Source organism: Trichechus manatus, unplaced genomic scaffold (assembly GCF_000243295.1).
Source record: "Trichechus manatus latirostris isolate Lorelei unplaced genomic scaffold, TriManLat1.0 scaffold00029, whole genome shotgun sequence".
NCBI classification, from domain to species: Eukaryota; Metazoa; Chordata; class Mammalia; order Sirenia; family Trichechidae; genus Trichechus; species Trichechus manatus.
In genome coordinates, this window is record NW_004443965.1 from 12,706,459 (window position 1) to 12,717,117 (window position 10,659).

Here is a 10,659-nt window from a genome sequence, read left to right on the forward strand (position 1 = left end):
AAACTTGTTCCTTTCTTGGGTGCTCTGTCTCAGCTTAGGGCTGGTGGCTGTTCCCTGTATCTGCTTAGACGTCTGTATTCCTTATCAATCTCCATTATGCCAACTCTCTGTTATAGTTCATTCTTTATATTAAATTTTTGCTGGTCAAATTACTTTGTGGTTTCTGTTTCCTGGTTGGACTCTGATACAATACTAAAAACATTTCTGATTACAAAAGTATTGCATGTATAATCAGACAAGGAAGAAGATAACCCTGTCTCCTAGTAATCCCATCCTCCAGAGGTAGCCCATTAATGTTTTAGTGTAACTAGTTTTATTTTTTTATTTTAAATATAAAAATAATACAGGCACTTGTGAAATCAAAAACAGCAGAAAAGGGTAGATAGTGAAAAGTAAAAATGTCCTCCAGTAACCACCATTAAAATTTTCTTGCATATCTGTCTAGAAAATCCTAATGCATCTACAAACATGAGGGTACTTATTTCAGCAAATGGGATCATGTCATACATACAGTCTGTGTTTCATACTTCGGGGATGGGGGAGTAAAATTGGCTTTTTCCTTGGTGAGAGTAAAACTGAGGATGAAAGAATCATTACTTTGCAACTCACAGTAGCATCATGAATTTAGAATATCTTGTGGCCATTCAGAAAACTGCTGCTTAACTGCTAAGAGTGACATTCTGGACACACATAGATTTACACAGTCCTGTCAAATGTACTGCCTTGAGCAATATGAAGTCACTAAAGAGAGAAAGTATGTTTTCCATGAAATAGAGTAGATTCATAAGAAAATTATAAGGCCATTATAGCATACATTGAACTCTATGGTTATGCAAAAAGCATTAATATTCACTTTTCTGGAAAGCAGCTAATCTTCAGTAATGCTAAATTCTATTCTGTATTTTATGCTTATACAGTGAAACCTGTGACAGCCAGAGCTTGGTAAGACTGCCTTGTTTTTCCGGATCTCGCAAGTTTTCTACCTTTGACAGGATGCAATCTTAACCACTTCTCTATCTCTCCTTTTAGTGGAAAATATTTGAGTTTTCCTTCTCTGACAGGTTTCCACCTTACACAGATTCCGGCTCTCACAGGTTTTAATGTATAATAAATGTTGAGTCAAAAGCCTCTGGAAAAAGTTGTTTTTCTCTAAGCCCTATTTCTTTTTTACATTGGCACTGGGTAACGGGAAGGTGTAAGTAAACTCTAGTATATATGCATATTAAATATACAAAACTGGTCTTAAAAGGACTAAGAAATGTCTCTTGGCCCACAAAAGATTCGTTTGGACCCTGTGTTAAGGTCAACTCTTAATTCATCTCTCTACTAATTCACTCCTTAAGTTAGTCATCTCACATATAACTTGAGCACTTCTTGCACATTTTTACTTTGAGATAGATCAGTGCACCTCTCGCCAACCCCTCCTCGGTGACTGTTACTGTTTTACTATAGTTAACCTGAAAACCTGATGCTTGACCCTGAATAATGGAGGGTTAGCTACATAAACTTCATCGAAGGGCTAATCTTTAGTTGGAGAGGAAGATTCAGGAACTTCAGAGGTACTGGTAATGATCTATTAAGCTGAGTGATTGTGTATGCAGGTTTTTGTTTTTTTTTTAATTATCACATACCTTACACATTTTATTAATTTTCTTTTGTATGCAATATTTAATGAAATGTTTTTGGAAAATTAAGTTTTTGGAATTGTTAACAAAAAATTTCTTGATTCAGCAGTTTTTAGCTGAACCTTCTATTTCTGAATAATTGGGGAGAATGGCAGTACCCATTTCCAGTGAAAGGTTAAGTATTTAGATTGAGGGTGCCTTTCTTTCATGGCATTAAGCAATGTGATGTCTTCTGCATCCAGGAGCCAACTTAACATGTGAAGTCGGATGAGGCTTGGCAGTCGTGACACACACTGACTCAATGACTTGACTGTTGGGGCCTGAGCTTTGAGACACTCTGTGAAATGCCTCGAGATGTCCAATTCTTGCAAGTTTGGCAGGTTATCCAGTTCTTGAAAGAAATTTCTATATCCTTCCTCAGTAATCTTGTTATTGATTGAAAGCTGTAGGTTCTCAAGTTTCTGGAAACCTCCATTGATTGCTACCTTGGCTATGAAAACAAAATTTTTATTTATGAAATTGGAATCATAAGTACTTCTGTATCAACAGTGATAGACTAGGTTATCTCAACCAACCTCCTCTTCAGCCTCCACCACCACCACCACCACTGCCACCGCCACCACCAACACTGAACATAGGAAATACTCAATATAATATTTTTTAAAATCTCCTTAAAAATATCCTGTATAGCTTGAGTCTTTCTGCTATATGCAGAAGGAAAGGACAAGAAGAATGAGAGAGAGAATTGGACAGAAGCTGCACGCATATTGATCAAGAACTTCCCCAAATGGATAAAAAGACATTAAGCCACAGATTCAATAAGCTCTACAAACATTATGCAGAATAAATACAATGAAAACCATACCCAGGCACATTATAGTAAAACTGTTGAAAAAGCAAAGAAAAAATCTAAAGGCCACCAGAGGGGGGGAAAAAAAAAGACATCTTCAAAGGAGCAACAAAGACTGACAGCCAACTAAACAAAATAAATGATGGAAATCAGAAATGTGAAAGAAAACAAGTGCCAAAATGGAATTCTGTATTCACTGAAAATATTTTTCTAAAATGAAGGCAAAAGAAAAGACATTTCTAGACAAAAGTGAGAGAATTCATTTCAGCAGACCCACACAAAAGGAAATGCTAAAGGAGTTTTTCAGGTGGAATGAATGATTCCTGATGAATGGAAATGCAGGAGAGACTAAGGAGCAACAGAATACAGTAAATATGTGGTATATCTAAATAAATAGTTGTATAAAACAATGATAATGTCTTGTTGGGTTTAAATTTATGCAGAATTAAATGACAACAATAAGAAAAAAGTGTAGAGGGAGGTAAATGCAGTTAAAATGTTCTAAGGTCCTTACTCATGATGTGGTAAAAGTACTAATTTATATTAGTGTCTAATAACTCAAAGATGCAAGTTGTAATCTCTGGGATACCACTAAAAAATAGTTTAAGAATGTATAATTAATAAGCTAACAGATGGGGAAAATAGAAATACTGAAGGCAAGAGAAAAAAGGATACATGGAAAACAAATAGCAAATAAAAAGATACAAATTTAACTATATCATTAAATAAAAAAAATATAAACAGATTAATACTCCAGTTAGAACTAAAAGATTAACAGAATGGATTTTTTAAAAACCTAACTATATGTTCTTTGCAAGAGACATACCTTAAATATAAGGACATAGAGTGAAATAAAAGGAAGGAAAGAGACATAGGATGCAAATAGCAAAAGAACACTGGCATGGCTATATTACTAAATGACAAAGTAACTGTCTTTAAGGCAAGAAGCATTACTAGAGATAAGAGGATCAATCTATCAGGAAGATCTAACAATTCTAAATTTGAATGTGCCGAGCTTCAAAATACATAAAGCAAAATTATAACTAAAAGGAAAAGAAGACAAATCAACAATCATAATGAGAGATTTTAACATGTTTTTCCCAGTTACTGATAGAAGAAGCAAACAACAACAACAACAAAAATCAGTAAAGATAGGGAAGATTCGAACAATACCTTTAACACACTTGATTTGACTCCAGAAAACACATTCTTTTCAAGTACAAATGGAACGTTAAGATTGTCTATATGCTGACATAATACAAATCTCAACAAATTTCAAAAACTGAAATCATCATACAGTGTATGTTCTATAATAACTGTGAAATTAAGCTGGAAATCATTAACGAAAAGATAGACAATTCCAAAATATCTGGAAATTAAGCAGTGCATTTCTAAATAACTGATGTGTCACCAAAAAAAAAAAACCTGACGTGTCAAAGAAATGACAACTGAAATTAGAAAATATTTTTAACTGAATGAGAATGAAAATGTAACTTATAAAATATTTGAGAGGCAGCTAAAGCCAAAGTCAGTGATCTAACTATCCATCTCAAGAAGTTAGGAAAAAAGAACAAATTATATCCAAGGAAAGTAGGAGATAATAGAGATAAGAGCAGAAATGAATGAAATGAAAACATAGACAGTAGAGAAAATAAAGCCAAAAGTTGGTTCCTTGAAAAAAACTGATAAAATATATAAACCAATCAAGGAAGAAGAGAAAAGGCATGAACTAATATCAAGAATTAAAAAAGGGGGATATTACTACAGATGTTTAAAAAGGTTGTAAAACTATATTATGAGAAACTCTAGACAAATGAAAAAATTCTGCAGTGGTTAAGAGCTATGGCTGCTAACCAAAAGGTCAGCAGTTTGAATCTACCGACAGCTCCTTGGAAATCCTATGGGGCAATTCTACTATGTCCTATAGGGTCTGTATGAGTCAGAATCAACTTGATGGCAACAGGTATACCATATGACTCAGAAATTCCACCCCTAGAAATATCTCCATATAGGCACCAAAATTTGTGTATAAGAATGTTCATATCAGCATTATTAACAGTAGCAAAATATTGGAAATAACCCGAATGTCCATCAACAGTTAGATGGATAAGTAAATTGGAGTATATATCATCATACAGTGGAATAATATATAGCAATGAAAACCAGTGGACTATAGCTACATCCATCAATATGAATGAGTATCACAAATATAATGCTGAGCAAAAAAAAAAAAAACCCAGACACAAAAGAGTACATATTGTGTAGGATTCCATTACATAAAGTTTTAAAGCAGGCAAAAGTAATCTATGGTGCCAAGAAGCAATATAATGGCCACCTTTGGGAAGGAGAGGAAAGTAGTGTCAGAGAGGGGACACTCGGGAGGCTTCTGAGCTGTTGGTTATGTTCTATATTCTAATCTGGGTGATTGTTACGAATGTACACTTGAAAACTAGTTGAGTTGTACCCTTATGATTTGTGCACTTTATATTAATCTTCAACTTAAAAAAATTCTCTAAGAAGGAGTGCTTTGGAGGATATGTGGCCAGCAGTCTGAAACATTAGATGTCAAGAACACAGACTTGAGGGCTTGTGTAACTCAAATGGGAAGCCATCTTGCACTTCCAAATTTTACCAAAATGAACGTAAATCTACAGAAGGGCACTAGAGAGGAACAATATGAAAGTGAAAATGAAGAACTAGTTGAAAAATGTTTTAAAGGGAAAATGCTTTTTAATAGACATTTTGTAGACTTCAGCATCAGTAGTAGAAAGCTTGGATAATACCACTGGCAAGCAAGCTGAAACACTTTAAGGGTAACTCACCTATTTCCATCACGCTGTCATCACTCAAAGTCTGGGAAAATGAGAGAACTCGGAGACATCGAAGCTGCTGACACTGCTGGATGATCAGTTTAGCCACTTGGTAAATCCCATCGCCAGTAGGAAGGAACAGCTCCTCTAAGTTATTAAGAGAACCTAAAGTGTCGGCTATCAGAAGAGACAAAAAAGCTATTCTCTTTGTACTGTTTCGTTCCCACAACAATGGTAATCCATAGCCTCAAAATCATGCACAGTCCAGGACACTCAAGGTCCCATGTAGCATGCAGGCTATTCCTCTTTCTCTCCAAAGGCAAGAAAGAGGGGTCAGCCTACACCTTGATCCTCATTGCTGCCTCCAGACAACCATTCCTCCAACCTCCCCTGACCAACCTCTCCTGCACTGAAGTCCAGACTGCCTCCCGTAGCTCCATTTCCTCTTTCAGACTGAAGCTGCTACTGGCCCCCAGGACATTCTCCTCACTCCTCAGTGCCTTCAGCAGCCTTCATTTCCACCCTACTTAATGCTGTTGTGCTCAGTGATTTCAACATCTGCCTCCCAGCACTCCAGCCTCACAATCCACTCCTCTCACAACCTTTTTTTCCACTTTGACCCCTCCTTTGCACAGCACACTGTGGATCACTTGATCACTAGAAAGTCCTTTATTTCTGAAGTGTCACACTCTGAAATATTTTGAACGCTTTCTAGCATAAAACAATGCTCCAGGCTCATCTACTTTCCCTGCCCAGTTCTTCAATTACCTATTGCTCCAAGGACTTTGTTCCTCTTAGGGAGGAGAGTATTTAGACAAGATCTGGGCACTTGGTGTGCTCATTGCTACTAGGGTGGCATTCCTTCCAGTCTTTCAGTTGACGGAGCTGAGAAATATGCATACGCGTATATATAGACAGATACATATACACACACATCTGTATCTCTATATCTACCTATGTGTATAGATTTTAAAAACCATGTTGTTAGATGCCATCGAGTCAGTTCCAACTTGTAGTGACCCTATGTACAACAGAACAAAATGCCATGAGTCCATACCAACATCTCCAATTCTAACCCAACACGTCAAGGTTCTTTCTAGCCATATCCCTTTTCAATACTTGCAAATTCCTTCTCCAACTGTGAGAAACCTGGCTCTCATTATACTCAACATGTTTACTTATTTGCTTATGTATGCCAGCTACCTCCTTGGGCCTTGATCTTGCCTCTGCAGCCTCAACCTACTGCCTCCTTAGCAACCCTCCACACTTCACCCCTCTTTACCACTGCCTCCAAAGAATGGGAAGAGAAAGGAGGTGAAAGAGTACCAGGTGATTCTTATGCATGCTAAAGTTTGAGAAGCACTTTGAATAGCACTGCTCTACACTCCACATGAAGTCCCTGGGTGGTACAAATGGTTAACAGGCTTGGTGAAAGGTTGGGAATTCAGATTGACCCACAGGTACCTTGGAAGAAAGGTCTGGCAATCTACTTCCCAAAAATCAGCAATTGAAAACTCTATGGAGCACAGTTCTACTCTGACACACCTAGGGTCACCATGAGTCTGAATCAACTCAGTGGCATCTGGTACTGGTAACATTTCACACCTCCACTGCTTACCCTTATTTTTTCCTGTTAGAATTATTTCCATGAGCATACATTACTTTTGTAATCATACAAACAATGAAAAAAAGTATTTAAACTCTTTTTGCATCTATCATTTTGTTAAATCATACTGAGTTTTCTTAATCTTAAAAGATAGCTATACCTGTATCCCAGAAACCTTTGAAACAACAGGATATTAACGTGGGGAATGGATACCTGAGAATGAACTTGCTTAGTGCTGCAATGACCAAAGAGTATTATATTCTAAGAAATAAGTCACTCTGAGAATATTGCTTTGTATGGGATCAAGAGCCAGGAAACACAATAATGAAGGCATCTGGATGGTAAAAGTTGAGCATCACTGTCACTTCCTTCTAAAGAACAAGAACAAGGGCAGCTAATACATATTCTGATTTGTCGTGGCTAATTCTAACAGGAGAAAAAAGATTTGTTGGGAGGAAATTAAAGAATAAGTAAAAGGTACTGTTCTGTAAACATACCAAATTTTTCAGATATTTCCTTATCATGAAATACTTGTTGTCCAAGATTTAAAATCTTCAGAGAAATAAAATTTGGCAAAGTGATGACTATAAAAGAGAAAATAGAAATTTAGTTATGTCAGCTGCAACTCTCATAACAAAAAGGAATGTCTTTAAAATAAAGACTATAACCAAAAGTGATAGAAATTAACATAATTCAGACTAAGTAGATAAGAAAAATCTTTGCTCAGAAACTAATTTTGGTAACTAGAGATGTTTAGAATTCTAGAAACAAATATACTTTACTACATGAGAAATTCATTTAAGAGCAGATATCAATTACAGTAGTTTTGTTCTTTGGCTTCTATTTCATTTTTAAAAATTTAGCTCTTAGAAAAGTACTTAAAATGGCTCTGGCCACAGAAAATCTTAAACCAAAATTTTATAATTATACTTCTTACCAAATGGGATGGCTTCAAAAAATCCAGAAAACTTAATTTCTTCAAGCTTGCTGCAGGAAACAAGTACAGTCATGAGAGACTCAAAATCCGAAAAGAAATTACATTCCAGATGAAAAACACGAAGATTTGGAGAATTCTGAATTAATTTGACTGTAAAAGATCAAGGATTTTCAGAAATTAGAGAAGACTATAAATGTCTATCAGAATTAACTGCCTGATTTATTATTTTGTTTCAACAATACTGAAATAAAACAAGGCACTAAGATGTAATGTGCTACTTGGGCCTAGGTTCAGGCTCCACAACTGAATAGTGAGCTATGTGAACCTGGACAACTTACTGAATCCCCCTGGGGAGCAGTTCCCTCTTCTATAAAATCAGAGCACTGGGTAGTTACTCAGGAAGGTCACCTTCAGCTTTAACATCCTAATGTCTGTAAGTTTGTACAACACATTTACACAACAGAAATACTATACAAAGGAACGTGAAAGGAATGACAACTCTGAAGCAAAACCTAAATTTGATGCAAAAATTGCTGGCAAATATAAGAAAACTACCACTTGCAGCTTCATTTAGCTTCAATGAATCTTTGCAGAGTTGCATGTCAATTCCGTACAGATTTATGTTTCTTCAATGTTTATTGTTTGTTTTTTTACTTCAATACCTACATAAAAAGCAAAAGTCTTTACTAAACTAAGGAATTGATGATGCCTATCTAATTTTGCTGGAGCCCTGGTGGCACAGTGGTTAAGAGCTTGGCTGCTAACCAAAGGGTCGGCAGTTCGAATCCACCAGCTGCTCCTTGGATAACCCTATGGGGCAATTCTACTCTCTCCTATGTTGTCAGTATGAGTCGGAATCGACTTGATGGCAAATGGGTAAGTAATTTTGCTAAAGATGTATTTAAGATAGATGGCTATATAAGTTGTCCATCAACTATGAATTCAGGCTGGTGAGAAACAGGGCAATCCCCAGTTTCTACCAGTGAACAGATTTTCTTCCCCCTTAGCTGGCAGATTTGTAAGTTACAATATGAGAGCAACAATTAAAGGACTGTACAAACTGTTTTGGAGAGGCTGAATACTAGGGCTTAAGAGCACAGGCTTTGGAGTCAGAGCTTCTGTGTTTGAATCCCAAATCTGCCATTTCCTTAGCTAGGTGACCTTGAACAAATTACTTAATCCCTTTATGTCTCAATTCCCTCAGCTGTAAAATGGGAATAATAATAGCACTTTATTTCATAAAATGGTTATGAGAATTAAATGAGTTAATATTTGTAAAGTACTTAGAACAATTCCTAGCATGTAATAAGGGCTCTATAATTACAAATACCTCTCTGTTTTCTTAATGAGAAAGAGTGCTATTTCCGTAATGTACCATAGATATAGACTACAGGCTCAAATCCACAGAAGCTTTAACTCTTAAATAAATTATATGTCAAGTAGCTGTAAATCAACGTGCCATTCTTACCTAGTTTCGAAGGATCATATTCAGCTGAAATTTTGATCAATAATTTCTCCATATGGTGGAAATTTTGGAATTCTTCAGGAATGATTGAAAAAACATTTAGTTCACCCTCGAGTTTCACAGACAGTTCTTTCAGGCACAGGAACTTGTCCAAATTAGGAAAGATTTGGTCTGGAAACCAGCAAACAGTTTCCTAACATTAATCTAAACAGTTCTAAATGAAAAATTTTAAACTGTCATTTTGATTCATAAACCTATTTTCATATTTTCAAATGAAAACCTTTCATTTACCATAAAATACCCTTTTTTTAGACGTTCATATATGAAGACATCGTTTTTGCAGCATTTATTAATACCTGTTATATGGGAAGTTTGTGCTACTCTTTGAACTCACAAAAATAAAGACGACACTGGCTTTGCCTTGCAGGTTGCTCACAGTCTAGTTGGGGAGATTGACTTGCAAACAGATAATTATGGAATATAGCAAGTGCTTGATAAAAGTATGCACAGAGATTTCTCTCTTTTTTTCCTTCTTCTCAGTTTTATTGAGGAATAATCATGGCACAGTGATCAGGAGCTTGGCTGCTAACCAAAAGGTTGGCAGTTCGAATCTACCACCTTCTCCTTGGACTCAATAGCAATGGGTTAGCATTCATAAATGTACAGTTTGATGAGTTTTGACAAATGTATACCCCCATGAAATTAACATTCAAGTCAAGAGAATGAACTTTTCCATTGCCCAGAAAGTTCCCACCCTTCCCTTTCCAGTCAATGTTCCCCTCCCCACCCAATCACTTTTGGATTTCTAGCACCATACTTAGTTTTGCTTGTCTTGGACTTATAAATGGAATGACACAGGATGTATTTTTTAAATCTAGCTTCTTTGGCTTAGTGTAATATTTTTGTTTCATTTTTTTTCATGGTATCTTTTCAAAGTAGACGTTTTAGTTCTGATGAAGTGCAATTTATCCATTTTTCTTTTATGTTTAGTGAGTGTTGTGTCCCATCTAAGAAATCTAGGCCTATCCCCAAATCATGATGATACTCTTCTGTGTTTTCTTCTAGAAGCTTTGTAGTTTCAGCATTGATATTTAGTCTATGATCTAACTCAAAATAATTTCTGCATATGGTATGTGGTAGATGAATATTTACCTACAGTTATTATCATTATTATTGTTCAGATGGTTCTATTTTAGGCCAGTAGGAGCTTCTTCAAGTTGGCTGATGAATGAATCCTTTTGATACAACCCTAGTATCTTAATCATCTAGTCCTGCTGTAACAGAAATACCACAAGTGGATGGCTTTAACAAAGAGAAATTTATTCTCTCACAGTCCAGTAGGCTACAAGTCCAAATTCAGGGCATC

At 36.0% G+C, this 10,659-nt stretch overlaps 1 protein-coding gene across 7 annotated transcripts in view; it reads right to left on the minus strand.

The window, feature by feature from the left end:
* Positions 1-1,602: 1,602 nt before the first annotated feature.
* Positions 1,603-10,659, minus strand: part of NAIP (NLR family apoptosis inhibitory protein) — a 51,863-nt gene continuing 42,806 nt past the window's right edge. For 3 of the 7 annotated variants that reach the window (XM_023729551.1, XM_023729552.1, XM_023729556.1), the window contains 6 exons: positions 9,297-9,464; positions 7,829-7,978; positions 7,389-7,475; positions 6,244-6,306; positions 5,298-5,462; positions 1,603-2,115 (listed from right to left, as the gene is read on the minus strand). In XM_023729551.1, coding sequence (XP_023585319.1) covers positions 1,751-2,115; positions 5,298-5,462; positions 6,244-6,306; positions 7,389-7,475; positions 7,829-7,978; positions 9,297-9,464 — 998 coding nt within the window. In that variant the 3' untranslated portion in view covers positions 1,603-1,750. The other 4 variants (XM_004374513.2, XM_023729554.1, XR_002823747.1 and 1 more) reach the window with 4 other exon arrangements.